This window comes from Tetranychus urticae, chromosome 3 (genome assembly GCF_039701765.1).
Source record: "Tetranychus urticae isolate SD_2017Ah chromosome 3, NJAU_TeUrti_SD_1.0, whole genome shotgun sequence".
Taxonomy (NCBI): domain Eukaryota; kingdom Metazoa; phylum Arthropoda; class Arachnida; order Trombidiformes; family Tetranychidae; genus Tetranychus; species Tetranychus urticae.
The window spans coordinates 8,873,351-8,889,128 of record NC_142960.1 but is presented as its reverse complement, the minus strand read 5'-3'; the positions used below and the strand labels follow the sequence as shown (position 1 = coordinate 8,889,128).

General features: G+C 32.1%; 1 protein-coding gene across 1 annotated transcript in view; it reads left to right on the top strand.

The window, feature by feature from the left end:
- Positions 1 to 15,778, top strand: part of LOC107370242 (plexin-B-like) — a 65,684-nt gene that overhangs the window by 7,038 nt on the left and 42,868 nt on the right. The window contains exon 2 of the mRNA XM_015938231.3: positions 2,992 to 3,168. Within this exon, the coding sequence (XP_015793717.2) occupies positions 2,992 to 3,168 (177 nt within the window). The remainder of the gene's footprint in view (positions 1 to 2,991; positions 3,169 to 15,778) is intronic.

The following is a 15,778-nucleotide window of genomic DNA, read 5'->3' as shown; positions in this document are numbered from 1 at the left end:
CGCATCTACCAGGCTATCCAAAAGTCGTCGAACGAAGAAGCGGAATGAGTTCAAACTTGGTATAAGATATTTTTAAGATTAAAACTTAACTATCGAATTTTCAAGTTCACTGGAGATCATTTTTTTGGAATCAAAACTTTGACCTTCAGAGATCGTTTGAACATAGCAAAAATTTTCGACCTCCGATTTCGGCGAGCGATTGTTTGTTCAAGACTTCTAGTATAACTTGTTTTCAATACTCGTAGTGTCAACATGAGACTAATTGCGAGAAATTGTGAGTTCAGAGAGGAAACTCCTTACTAAGAGATTCAATGAAGAGGACAGAATTGGAAATTAGTTAAAAAATCAGTTTAGTCTTTTCAATCGATAATTATTGTAATGAAATAACAGAAAATGAACTTGGAAAATTGTATCGAAAAGTTGATTCGGTCTCAATAAACATTTAAAACTTTTTAAACAGATTATTTCTTCTAATGTTTATCAAATTGTTTGACGAGGATAAAAGAGGATAAATTGTAAAATTTTGACCAGATTAGGTAAAACTGATTTGAAACCATTTTCTTTCAACTTTTTACTCAGACAAAAATCTCTTCCCATCCTTTGTCAGCACATTATTCAAAGAAAATTTCAACAGATTTCTCATGAGTAGCAACTGAATACACATCAGGTACAAGATAATAGTTACAGCAGTAGGTTTGGTTAAGAAGGAGAAGTGAAAAAAGGGAGAAAAAAATGGATACTAAAAGAAGGCGAATGAAAAGGATGAAAATATACATTATTAGATATTATCTACTGAATAGGAAAGTCGGAACAATATTGTTAGCTCAACATTGAACATGATGTTGGTTAAGCTAATAAAAGATGAGGAAGAGAGAGAGAAAGAGAAAAGAGATAAAAAATTTTGGTTCTACACAAGTTGAAAAGATCAAAGATTCGTTTATGCTTTTGCCTTTCATACCATCATAATCATCAACATGATCATCAGAAGCATGATTATCTTCATCATCTTCCCTGAAGCATCGAGCAAGAAAAAGAGTTACAAACTAAATTGGTTTCTACTATTACCTTTGCTCATCCCAACAAGAAAATCATTTTTCTTTGTTTCATCAGATAATTTCACCTTGCATCCTCTGATGATAAAATTATCATGATTCTCTCTCCCTGAGAGTTGATCAGCTCGGGTTTCACGGCCATTTAATTCTCAATTTCCATCTTCTTTATTCAATATCCGACACATGGTAACATTGAACCCAACATCATTATCATTAAAACATATTCATTTCCAGTTCATTCCCTGTTCCCTGATCATTCCCTGTTATCAAATGAACACAAACACACACACATTAAACAGACAAAAAGAACCTTTTTTTATCATTTATTCTCTTCTTTTTTCCACCATTCTTGATATTATCTGATAACAATGGATAATAAATTAACTCTGAAACTGAAACACAAAACAAGTTTACAATTAACTTCACGTGATGCTCATTTGGAAATGAATATTTCAGGAAAAGTCAAAAGATGCATTCTTATCAGTTTCTCGATAAAATCAACTTTTCTTGTTCAACTTTCTAAACCATTTATCGGTTAAACTTTTCCTCGAAATTCTTATTGGAATGGGATGAAAGGGCATTCATCGATTTGTGTCTAGTGTTGAAGGAACAACTTGCAGGAATATCGATCCAAGTGGATTGAAATTCATGAACATTTTTTTCGACTGTTGTCTTCTAGAGAAAAGAGCTGCTCAAATTGAATCATTTTTCATCTTTTTCTCATCATCATCAGTTCACCTTTGCCTTTACTCTTCATTGTTCAACTTTTTTTTTACTTTTTTTGTACTTTCTTTCCCTTTAAGGTAATCATGAATCAAAGCTTAAATCTCTGCTGTTCACAAGTGCTTAGCCTTGAACTTATTACAGGAAAATTTTCAAGATGAAACTTTGCGAGTTCATCAAACTTTGAAAGCAACCTTCTCTCACCAATCAAGTGTCAGATTTTCAGTCTTTGCTGTCATAATCGAAATCAATGTCAGGCTAATTGTTCAAAATCATGGTCTATCAGTGATTTATCAATATGCATTTCATGAATAGAAAATTCATCTTGTTTCATGATCATTTAATTTTCTTTTTTTCATCATTTTTTCTCCATTTTTTCCATGAACTCACTAATGATGGAAAAAATCGCAGTTTTAATGAAGAAAGAAGTGGGTTGAAAAGGAAAATGAAATTGAATGGAAAAAAGAACATTAAAGAATTCTAATTTTTCTCCAAGAAATTCACTATAAAATCCAAATGATTATTTAATGAACAATCAAAATAACTGAATCTCGACTGAACTTTCGAAAGTTCAAGTTTTCAAATTCGATTTTTAATTGAATTTGGCAAAATTAATTGAATCTCAACTTTATTACATTTCCTGATATTTCCTCAATATTTTGGCGAAAAGTTTTACATCATTTTCTCTGAGTCCATCTAATCTCTCCTTGAATATGCTAGAAAATTTAATATCATGAAAACTTCTGCTAAGAGCATTTGTTCATTCAACTCTTGTTTAACCTCATTTCCATGTTTGTTTCGACATCAAATTAAGTCTAATTAGTTAATCTAGTTTCATTTGCTAAAGATTTTCTTCATTAATCAGATAAGTTCTGATGAAGTTTTTCTTTTTTCTCTCGACCTTCTCTTCGTATTTAAAGTTAACTCGACAATGAAACAAATTGAGCTTCATTTAAAGAAGTAAAACTTTCAACTGTGCAAACAAAGATTCAACATTTGGATGAAATTGAATCTTTTTGTCAATAAAGTTGAACAAGTTTGGATGAAGTAAAAAGCGAATCGCAATCAACTTGAAAATGAACAAATTTTCTGTTTAAACTTGCAAAACTTGATGAGGTTAAATGAGAAATCAGACTTTTTCTGATAGTTTTGAAGCAAAGAAAATAACAATTTCTTTTTTCTTTTTCCTTCAATCCATTTTCTTGAATTTACTCAGAGAGCCGGAAATATATTAAACTTTTGCAACGAAGCAGTCAAATTGAACGGAACCTTGCCTTTAACAAGTAAACCTGTCATCACATACAACAATACAACTTTAACCGGAATAACTGTAACCACCAATGAACAACATACAATTGCCTTTCTCGGAACTTCATCCGGTCATCTTAAAAAGGTAAGTTTACTTTATCTTCAACAAAAACGAAATAAATTGCCAAATTTCCATCGAAATGACTAAACATTACAAGTAAAGAAGCAACAAAATTTCAGCTTGAAAATCAGTTGCTCAGCTTTATCCTGAAAAGCAATTTTTCACTCAAAAAGATAATCGATTTTTCCATTTGCACACTCAAAGTAATTTTAAGAATTCAAAGTTTTCTAAATTCAACAAAATATGAAAAGCATGAGAAGCTTTTTGAAGCCTTGAAGCTAACACCGAAAATTCAATTAAAGAGTTTTGTCACTCAAGGCTTTTCCTTGATATCAATTCATTTGAAGTTGATTGCTCTAGTCAGCACAACAGTAATAGATGTTGGGTTATCCTGATAATTCTGTTCATGCGATTCCCTAATTCTTTTATTCTGATTGTTCCACCAAAAAGACTTTTCATGGAAAAGAAAAATTTTTGTTTTTCTTTCGATTCTATTTTCTCTTCTTTGCATAATTATAATCTAATTATTCACACATTATCTTGTTATGGAAGCTGCTTGCAAATTATTCAAAGCTTATTAAAATGTCGTTAATAAAGTCTCGTTGGGCAATTTGAAAAATGGGAAAATCAAATGCAACTTTCAATTGAATATGATATTCAGCTATAAATATTCATAATTTAAAATTGAAAATTAAATTAAATTGCGTGATCAGATTGAACGCATTGAGCAAACCTGAATGTAATTAAACTGTTGTATTTTGCCTTCAATTAACATCTATTTCACTTTCAACTTTTTTTCCCCTGTTGCAAAAAAACAAATGTAACTCTATTCTGTTGATTGAATTTCTGTTATCCTCCTCAACTCCCAGCATGTACTTTCACTCCCAGTGTCATTGGAGCATTTCATCAATTGCATGACACGCGACTCGACCGATTTCAATAAAATGAGTAATTTAAGTGAGAATAATCAAAGTGACTTTTATCTTCTCCTTTTTTTTCAACACAACAAAACCAAATCTCAATAATAATAGACTGACAAAATTATGATAATCATGATAAAGATAAGGTAATGATGAAAACTTCAATAAGCTATTTTTATCCCTTATTGGAAGCATTGGTTCATTCATCAAACCATGAAGTTCATTAAATGATTAACTTGCGATTCTTTTTTCTTTTCTCCTGATTTTTCTCTCTTCTTCTCTCCTTTTTTTTGTCTGTGCGTTTCTTGTCTGTTCATCACAAAAGTGATTCAAGAGTAAAATTTTCAGAGGCAAAGAAGGGCATGATAATGGAAAGGAGAATAGAGGAAGAAGATAGGAAGACGATGGAGAGGAGAGGAAAAAGAAAGAGAAATGATAAGTAGAGTAAAAACTAACTAACTGAACATGGAGTTTTACAATTTTACCCTGTTCAAGGTAAAAAAGAAAGGCTGAAATGAGCAATGAGATGAGAAAATATTTTTAGATGAACAAAGCAAACCACTCAACTGGAAGAAAAGTAGGCTTCTCCTATGGGAATATAATGCTGATAGTGTCGTGTAGTCATGTTTTTGGGCCTTACTTTAAGTGTCTTAATACAAAAGAGCTCAACAATCAAGAGTAATAAAAACAGTTGAGTGTAAAAAGAGTTTCCAGTTTGTTCAACTCGTAATCATAGATGACTTTTCAGTGGAGGAAACAACAGCAAGAAAGGTTGCTCATGATGAGGAGAGAGGAAAGGATAATGATGAGACGAAACAAGATGAAAATAGATTTTCAATCAACAATCGAAAAATGATATTGATCAGAGCTTGATTGGGAGTGAAACTGGGAGTTGATTAATTGATAACCTTGTATTCTGATGGAGATAATTGTTTCGAAAATGAACATTTTCTCTCGAAACATTTTCGAACAATTCTTTTGCCCTTTTTCACTCGATCTTTTGTCAGAATATTTGCATTTTCACTTTTTCGCTCTTCTTTTCTTTCGACAATTTTTATCTCTCAAAACTGTTTTCGCTTGATAATTGTGCTTCACTTTTGTCCATTAAATACATTTATGCATTTAATGCTTGATAAGCCGTTGAAACGCTTCTGGATTTTTGAGTTTAGTCGTAAATTAATCAGTCTTTTGATTTAAAAGTGAAAAGTTTTTTCCTTTTTCATCATGTTATTATAATTGCTGTTAAAGTCATGATGAAGCTCATCATTTCAATTCTCTCTCAATTTTCCACTCTCATGGTCAGTTTGAGCAAGATAAACAATGAATTTGAAAATAACCTTTTTTTCATGTAGCATCATCACTGCCAATTTTCACGGTTGTAATGTGCAAACAGCTTTACTTGGATGAACAAGAATGAGATTTAAAAATTCAATTCCATCATGTTTATTAATTTGTTTATCCCTAAAGGAAAGGTATGATTGAATTTAAATCTCATTACTTGTGCTTACTGTTTCTTGATTAAACTTAATTTTGGCCATTCTTTTTGTCACTCTTTATCGATCAATGGAATCACCTTCTGTGTTAAGTTGCATCTTTTATTAGATTGATTACCAACCAGTTTTACTGCTTTTTTTGTGTCTACGTGAATACGACTCATTGTACCCACACGCACACCAAATGTGTTTCAGGGAGTGAAGAAACAAAAACAGAAGAAAAATGATGTGAAATGCTTACACTTGGCTGAGAATGAATAATGATGATGAAAAGAAAGTGTGAGAAGAGAAGAAAAAATTATGTTTCAATTGATTGATTAGTTGTTATCTCATGGATTTACCTTGTCAGACAGACTATTCCCACTCATCATGTAGGCTTGATGAAGTTTCATTGATCTCAACATTCAATGGTTCAACATTGAAATTGCCAAATAATGATTATAATAACTGGAAGAGAAAAGGAAAAAGAAACATCAAGAATAGAAAATATAGTCAAAGAAAATGCGACATTTTGCAGAGAAAGAAATGAAAATACAGTGGCATTATTTTGTTAATACAATAGCAAATAATAATAGCTCTCATTTACCAAGGGAATCATTCAATATGCTTTGATTTAAGAGGAGCGAAAAAACCAATTATTATTATTGTTTGGCTTTGCCATAATCTTCAATTTAAACTTCTGTACATATTACAATGTTGCTCTTTTCCCATTCTGCACACCAAGAAACTGACAATTGCTCACCTCTAGAGGTGACCTCTACCAAGACAATGATTGATACCCAATCCATAGTGCTATCCAATGACTCGTACCAACCTACATCGATCGACTTGATCAATAGGATCCTTTGGTTAACCTTGCATCTTAAGTTGCAATAGATGTTAAACAACTTTCACCTCGGATCTGGGCTCGAACCCGGATCCATTTTATGAGAGGTGTTTATGCTAACCGTTATACTACTGACGATATTTAATTGTAAATGTATTTACATAAGGATATTGTATATAAATGTAATCAATTTAATTTGTTGATATTTGAATATCAAAGGAATTTAACGGAAATTCAGTTTGTTTTATGAGCATTCAGGGTGAGAAGATTTAAAATCTGAGGAATTTTAAATCAAAATAAGTTGAACTTTTGATGTTATTAGATTATTGAATGCAACCATCTTATGCGTTGGTCAACCAATAAACTGGATGAAGCATGCACAATGGTTTGTAATGGTAATGGTTATGGTAATAACAAGGTACATGGGAGTAGACTGGCAACAAAATTAATTGTGATTCAGTGTTGAGAAGATAAATTTTTATTGAATTAAAATGAATAAAAAAAGCCAAAGAAACTTATCTATTTATGTTTACCATTTATCTCGATTCTCACCTTTTTATCCGATTAAATCTATTCTTGTTTGTGTAAACCAAATAAGAAACAAGAGAATGAAATGAAAGAAGATATAAAATAAACTCCCAGGCGAACAATAATATTTAAGCTAAACGGGTTCCAAATGAGGAAGTGAATAAAAAGAAATACCGATAATGATAATAAGTATAATGACTCCTTGGATGATGCTTATTATTATTGGCACCTCATGGTTTATCCAGTTTTACTCCAATTCTCTTGATGTTTACTATTTCTGTATAATAATAATGAACAAGAACAAACTCAAATAATACATGATAAAAATTCTTATTCCTCAGTTTATTGTTCCTCTAGTGTCCCATCAATTGTTACTAAATACTTTTTCATCTTCATCTACAAAAATCATCAACACTATTTTTTGCACCTCTTTTCATTCCAACATCATCAGAAAAGGATAAAGGAAAAAATAATAAACAGAAAATCTCATTTCATTCCCTGATACAAAAGTTGCTCTTTTCCTCCTGACCAACTCGTTCCAATCATACAAGAGAAAAAACTTTTTGTTCCCTTTCCAGAATCAAAAGTAATGCTCATGATAGACAATGAACTGATAATGATAATAGTTTGAAAAGATTACAATAATTATTGTGTGACAATGAACAATAGAGAGAAAAAAATTAAGTCGATTTTTTTTGCTGTTACTTTTACGATTCCTTACAACTTTTGTAATTGTTTTCACCATTCCAGGATATTGATACATTGTTGCCAGGAAAAAAAGAGAAAAGCAAAAAATCGTAATTTGTTATTGGCTCATAGTAAGAGTAGCACTGAGTGGACATGATAGCGTCCACTCAGTAACCAATTGCTTATTGATTTGGAGAACAAATTTTCTCATAAATTTCCATTTCCATCTCTGGTGATGAATGATTTTTTCATTTTTGCCTTTTCTTCTTCTTTCATCTTCTCGATAAAAATGATGTTTAAATATGTATTTACAATGGATGATGGACTTGAGATAAATGTTGATTCATTCCTGTTTTCACGTAAAATGCACTTTTACCAAAGGTAAGTGTTGATTCAAAAGAAATGCATGTAAATGCATGAGAGAGCCAAAAACAGTGAAAATGAATCAACAATCGAATCACTTTTATCATGTATTTTGCTTCTTTTCAAAACAATCTCTTTGACTTGGTTTATCCTTTCATTTTGATATTTTATTCATTTTCACTCCCAGTTGCTTTCAAGCTGCAAACTCCAAGGTAAAGTGTAGCCATTTGTTGGGTTAAACTTTTCTCATCCATTCGATTATTTATCATGTAAATTTTCATTTCAAATGCAGGTGAGAAAAGATGCTGATGGATAAAATTGTGTCAAATTTTATGAACCACTTTCAGTAGGTCATTGGCATTTGACACGAATTTTCATCCAAATCGAGTTTAAATGCTCATTACATGTTCAATGAAAATCAAGATCAATTTCTTGGAGTTTTTCCTCATTTCAAAAAATGGACAGAAAAATCGATAAACAATAAATCGATTTTGACGTTTTATTCGATTAACGATATTAACTTGATAAGGTCGATCTTATTTAATCGATTATTTCAATGAATAAGGAAATGCTGCGAGATTTAGCGAAATGAGCAATTCCAAACTTTGTTTCATCAATGGAGAAATGTAAATAACAGAATTGAAAACTGAAACTTATCAGGGAATTTCCTTGTGGGATTGGATCATTTTTTGATTTTAACCCTTTCCTAACCTAACACGACTGAATTTAGAATAACCCTGAAAATTCAATCTCGACGGAAACATTAGAATAATGAAAATGGTAGAGAAAAAAAGAGTAAAAGTTTGACAAAAACAAGAGCATCACTCGAAAAGTTTACCTGTCAGACTCAGTTGTAAAGCAAAACCTGATGAAGAAGAGTTTTCTCTTTCTTTTTGTTCCATAAAAACGAATGCTAGTTAAGTAAATGGCTCAATTCTCATGAGAAATAAACAAGAAAAAAATACCCAAGATGATGACGATATGAGAGACGAGAAATGAAACAAGAGGAAAGTAAAAAAAAGAAGGAAATAATAGCTGAAAATACACAAGTTATTCTGACGAGGATAAGTGAGTCTGGTAATTGAATCATGTTTTTGTTGTGTTTTGTTATTGGAAAACAAAAAAGTATTACTTTATTTCTTGTGTGCATTTCATCCACCGATACATCAACTATTGACTTCACATTTCATATTAAATTCAATACGTTTCCTCCAAGTTCAATGACAAAGCATGACTGAACAAGGAGACAAAACAAAACGACAATTAATATCAATAAAGAAAAGGTAAAAAGAAGAGGAAAAAATTTCAAGATGAAAACACTCGAACTAACAGCAACCTTTAAAAGTGCAAAGAAAAAACGATTGAAACCATTGCCAGCAAATTAATTATCAGAATGTTTCAAATGAATGATTAAAGAAACTCGACAATCGATATTTCTAGGTTTTCCTTTCAACCAAACTGAATAATTCATTAAAGAAACAAATTGCGAAATGAATACATTTGTCTTTATTAATTCTGTTTACTGTTTGTCAACAACAAATAGCAACTTTGTTAACATTCAATTATCATTTGAAAATGAAACTTGAATAGTCAAAAGTCCATTAAGATGGACGTAAATAAGGACGAACTTTTCTTTTGTTTGGAAAATTTCAAATTTACAATTTTATTCCATTATCATGAAATATAATAATTTCCCATTAAATACATGTCAATTGGCACTGTTTGACATTCGCTAAATGATACATTTGTCAACAAAAAACAAGTAAAACATTGAATGACTTTTCTCACTCCCAGTCTTGAGGTAACATTTTGAAAACTTTTAATCTCAATAAGAGTTATTGGATTGCAATATTTGTTGACTGAAAAGGTGAAAATATTGAATGTTTTGAGGAGAGAAAATTTCAAATTGAATATTCTGTTGTAATGATATTGAACATTATTGTTTAATATTGTATTTCAATATCTTCCAAATGCCCTTAAGGTTCTATTTGCATCAACTTTTTTCTTCTCTTCCATTGTAAGGTTAAATTCCAGATTGGATTATCAGTTTCATCTTTTTTCATTCAACATTTGCTTCTCGAGTAAGAAGTTTTATTGTCATTAGAGGGAAAAAAGTTTATTCATGAAACTTTTGCTACACTTGAAGCTTTTACGCTTTACCTCGAGGCTTTTGCATAGTTATCTGTCCATCACGATGATCAACTTTTTGGGCTCATTTAGTTGCGTATTTAATTCCATTCAATATTGCATTCTCTCTCTCTCAACTGGACACTTCATGAATCCTCTTCATTTGCTTCCACTTTTGGTCTGCTTGTTTCTTTACTTCTCCTTCAATTGCAACTCAATGAGTTGGAAAACTTGCAGTTTAGTATTTATTTATTTATCTCGTTTTTGTCTTGCTTTTTGCTTCTTCTCCTTCATTTTGCCCTGTTTATCGGCAAGAAAAGGACAGAAGAGGAAGAAACAAACTTTGATTCAATTGCCTAGGCAAACAATCAATTCATTCCAGGTCAAGTAAATTGCTTCCCATTCCCTGAACAGCAACAACACCACAACCAATAAGCCAACTTATCATTTGATTTTTGTTGTTACCAAGACAAAAGTAAAAGAGCAAAACAAAACCCAAACTTCAATCAAATTCAATTCGATTCATTAACTAATTAGCTTGCCGTGAAAACTTCATCTCAAACATTTCAACACAAAAAATTCTATCAAAACCAATCAAACCTTTTCTCATGAAAACCATATCAAATCAATCTCAAAGTATTGCTCTTCTAAAGATTCAAAAGTTGCAAATGAATGCTTAAATCAGAATGAAAAATGTTTTTCAATTAGAGTTGTTAAATCATTCCAAGTTGTTCTTTTCAAAGTGTGTTGACCTAAATTATGCTGGTCACTCGATTGATGAGGAAGATGGTGAAAGAAGTTGACAAAATAGCAAAAGGATGCAAAAAAGGAATATAAAGCATTCCTTTTGCTACTAACAAGAATTCTTAAGGAAAGTTCAATGGTTTGCTTGGTCAGTTTCAGGATAAATGTTAATACCTTAAAGCTTCTTGACTTTGACTGTGAGATGTTGCATGAAATAACTTGCCCTTACTCATCCTATTCCTTTCCTCATCATCATTATCATCATCATATTCCCTTTGCATCCATTCATCCTTCTTCTTCTTCCCTGAGCTTTAACCTTTATTTTCATAATTCTTGCTTCTTCTCCTTCTTCTTCTCTTTTTTTACCATCTTCTTCCCTTGCCTTTCCCTTGGTTCAGTTAAAACAATCTCACTAAATCAGATTAACTTGCAAGATGATGAGAATGTCCATCAAGACTAGTTTTCATCTGGAAATTGCTGAGTAAACAACTCACTTGTTCCTCTTCATCCTCATCTTAAGCTTGCCTCTTCTCTTCCCTTTCGCTTCTTATTCAAATCAAGTTGAATAAATGAGAGCAACAGAGAAGGTAAACATTTTTATATATTATATTTAAATTTCAGGTCACGTTGATTTATTTACAAGCTCAAAGGTAAACCATTAGAATCTGGATAAACTGGCGAAATGTTGTTTCACCAGAACCTAAAAGAAGAACCCATTTATTACCTGAAAATGTCTCATCATAATCATCATTATAATCATTCCAATGTCAACCCGATGGTTAGCCTTTTCCTTTCCTTTAAACCACTTTTTCATTCTCATCATTTCCATCAATTATACTGTTGATATCATCATGTCTAGAAGATGGTAAAAGCGAAAAGAAAAAGCAACATTTCATTTTTACCTTTATTATCATTCACAAGTTGAAATTATCTCCATGCAAAAGTCTGAATAAATTTTTTTCTTTGCATAATTATTGTCAAAAACGTGTGTAAAAGCATAAAAAGGTAGTTGGTTTGCAAATTTGTTAGCAAAATGAGTTCACCTTAAAACAAACGTTTGCGTCTTTAAACATGAAATTTAAATCAACACACAATTTGAATCCATGAAAAGTTTCACTCAAACAAGGCAAAAGGTTAACTTCATTAGATTATTAACATTTGATGAATTCTGTGAAAAGTAAACCTCTCATGGTTAATGATAACCAGAAAACAAGAAACTCTAATAACCAGATGAATATTGTCAGACCCTGGATTTTGATTACTAAATTTATTATCAGACTAAAGAATTAGAAATAAAATGTGCGTCAGACCCGGGATTTCTTGGAATAAATAAAATAAAGAAATAAAACTATGATGAATTTTATATAAAGTTAAGGTCCTGAGAAACTAATTTTCGAAGAATAGAGATTTGCATGAGAATAAATAAGACTTATTTTATGATTTAAGATTTACCAGAGAACCTTAAATGTTTCGAAGAAATGCTACCCTAACTCGTAAATTATTGAGAATTAACTAATAAATAAGACATTTGCATACTGACTAAAGCCTAAAACTAGGTTTAAGGGTCCGTCAGACCCTACTTTCCCAGATAATAAATTGCTAAAGCATAACTATTAAGCAGAGAAAAAGGTCAAACGACCATCTGGTGATTTAAGGTCACGAACTCTGCTCTCCCAAACGGGACTATATAAAGAATAGGTAAAATTTGATCATTTATCCTTAAGTTCAGTTTTGGATCCAGAAGTTAAGTTTTTGATCTTCAAGTTTAAGTACTTTGATTTGTGGTAAATTCATCTTGAAGTATTTGTTTTGCTTGGTGTTCAGTAAAAGATTTTGATACCTTTATTTTGTATACTTCACAGTATTTTTATATAACTATGAAAGTTAATAAAGCATGTCAACTAAGTTTTGTTCTTGAAAATTTCTACCTTTACTTATTAATCATATTAAACGGTCGTCAGACCCATCACTCTCATCCTCATTGTCATACTACACATGGAACCCGGCTCGGTGACAAAATGGAGGTTCCACCGAGAGTTTTGTGAAAGTGCTCACCAATTAACAATAACTTTATCATCTCTTGTGATTAAATTGAACAATTATTAACTATAATCAACATAAACTTTCATCCAACCTTTGTGTTTAAATCATCACTCAACAATAACAATTTGTGTATTTTAACTTTGAATCATCAGTGGCTTTATCCTTGGTCTGACGTGACATTTCTACTCAATTCCAATTGATCAACTTATTTTATTAACAAAAATTGTTCCATATTCCCGATATTTGTCAATCATCTTTGGTCTGACGGGACTTCCAATCCATCTTCATCCACTTTATCAACCTAATTATTCATTTATTTGGAATTATCTTCGGTCTGACGGGACTTTCCATCAACCTTCCTTCACTTCTTACCCATTTTATTTACTCATCTTCGACAAACTAAAGGTCTGACGTATCCTAAACTTATTTTCTACTTTCTTTTCTCCTCAATTCTTGATGCCATTATCCCTCATACTTTATTCTTTCTTTGTTTGAATACTACCTTATACCCGTAACCAAATACAATAATTTTCCAATTGTTATCTTAACAATGGGAGACGAGGTTAAGACAATAAAACAAGTAGTTTCTCTACCTAGAGGACCAAAATTAGATTATTTTGATGGAAGTATTTCTTCTAAAGTTTTGAAGTTCATTGATAAATATGACAGCCTAGCAAAATTCTATTCATGGTCTGATGAAGACAAACTACAAAGAATTTGCCTTTACCTCGAAGACTCTGCCTTATCTTGGTTCAAACAAGAAATTGAACCAAAAATTGGTGACCCTAAGCTCACTTGGCCCACATTCCTTGAATCATTTAAAGAAACTTTCCTACCCTCTTCTTACACTGACTTTCTTGCTGAGCAATTAAACAATAGAAAGCAAGGTGATAGTGAACCCGTAACTCGATTTATTATTGATATTAAAGAATTATGCTTAAAGATAAATCCCTCTATGGAGGAGACTGAAATCCTTAGACATCTTTTCCGAGGCGTCAGACCCGAATTGAAGTCTGCACTCTATGCAGCTGAAATTAAAACAGTTGATAAATTTAGAGATTTTGCCAAAAACCTTGAAAAAGGGATAGTTACTGCGTCTCCATCTGACGAAATTTCAGAATTGAAAAATTTAGTAAAGGAACTCTTATCCAATAACGTATCAAAGATTCAAAATCACAGACCAAGGTATGCCAATGCCATTCAATCTCGTCCTGAAAGGACTACTGATAATCAACCTGTCTGTTATTACTGTAAGAAACCTGGACATTATAAGTCTAATTGTCGATTATTACTATCCAAATATAATCAATCATCTTTTAATAATACAAATAACTATCAAAATAACCGTCAGACCGGTTACCAAAATAATCGTCAGACCAGTTATCAAAATAACCGTCAGACCGGTTACCAAAATAGCCGTCAGACTGGTTACCAAAATAATAATCAGACCGATTATCTAAATAGCCGCCAGACCAGTTATCCCAACCAACGTTATCATCAAAATAATCCTAATTTCAATCAGTTCCGTAATCCTGTTCCATTTGACCAACATTCTCATTCTACCCACGAAGATTGGGTTCAATATTATCCACCAAATTATTCAAGAAATGTCAGGCCTGACACCAATTCAACTCGAACTGGAAATACTTTCACTCGAGGTCCCAATCCTAACACACCTAATGACTCTCTTCCTTCCCCATCTAATGCTCTTCCTGCACCTCCAACCACGTCAGACCAAGTTGTTAATAGAGTTTCCACATTAAGTGAAACCTCCGATGAAAATGAAAACTATGTATTTGCTACCGCTTGGGTTGATGAGAAAAAATTAAAGTGCATCGTTGATTCTGGATCAGCTGTGTCCATCATCAGAATTTCTTCAGTCCCTAAGCCTAACAATATGCGCCATTATGAGGGTCCTAATATCACTTCAGCCAGTGGACATCATATTTCTATTTTGGGAAAGATAAGGTGTTTAATACAAGTTACTGGTATCCCAACTGCTGTTTGGACTAATTTATTAGTGGTCGCTGACGATTTTACTTATCCCTTACTGCTGGGAAATAACTTTAATAAAGCTGCTGGTGTTGTATTGGATTTACGTACTATGAAGGTACAGGCTCAGACCGGACCAACGGAACAATTGGCTAAGTCTAACCATTTTGATTTTACTATTAACTCTGATTGTGCTAGGTATTCCTTAAATTTAGGATACCAATTTGAAACAAATGATGGTCTTATACCATTAGATTTAAACATTGTCGAAACACCAAGCAACCTTAGATGTTTAGGTCTGACAGTTGTAAACGAGGTTGATATTCCCTCGCCTAATGATCAAATTTTATCTTTTCAAATATCCATTGATGTACTTTCTACTCAAAATAATAACAATTCCCTTTCCCAATGTGAAGCAGACAATAGGTCTGACGAGTTAAAAAGTGAAAATTCAGACTTGAGAGAAATGGCTAAACAAGAAAATTTAGATACTCTAAAGTTAGACCATCTTGACCCTTCTCAACAAAAACAAGTCAAACAACTTTTGAATGAGTTTCTGCCAGCTCTAGCTTTTGGGAAAGAGAACCTGGGTCAATGCACTTTGTTTCCTCATATTATTGACACGGGTGATCATCCACCAATAAAAAGTAATCCTTATCCAAGGTCAGAGGCTGAAAGGAAAGAAATCAATAGACAGATTGGGGAAATGATTGAGCAAGGAGTCGTCAGACCCTCTTTTTCGCCTTGGGCTAGTCCCATTGTATTAGTTTCCAAACCTGATGGTAGTAAACGTATGTGTGTAGACCTCCGGAAGGTCAATGCTATTACTAAAAAGGATGTCTATCCCTTACCAAATATTGATATCATTTTGTCATCGCTAAGAGGAAGTTCTTATTTTACTGCTCTTGATT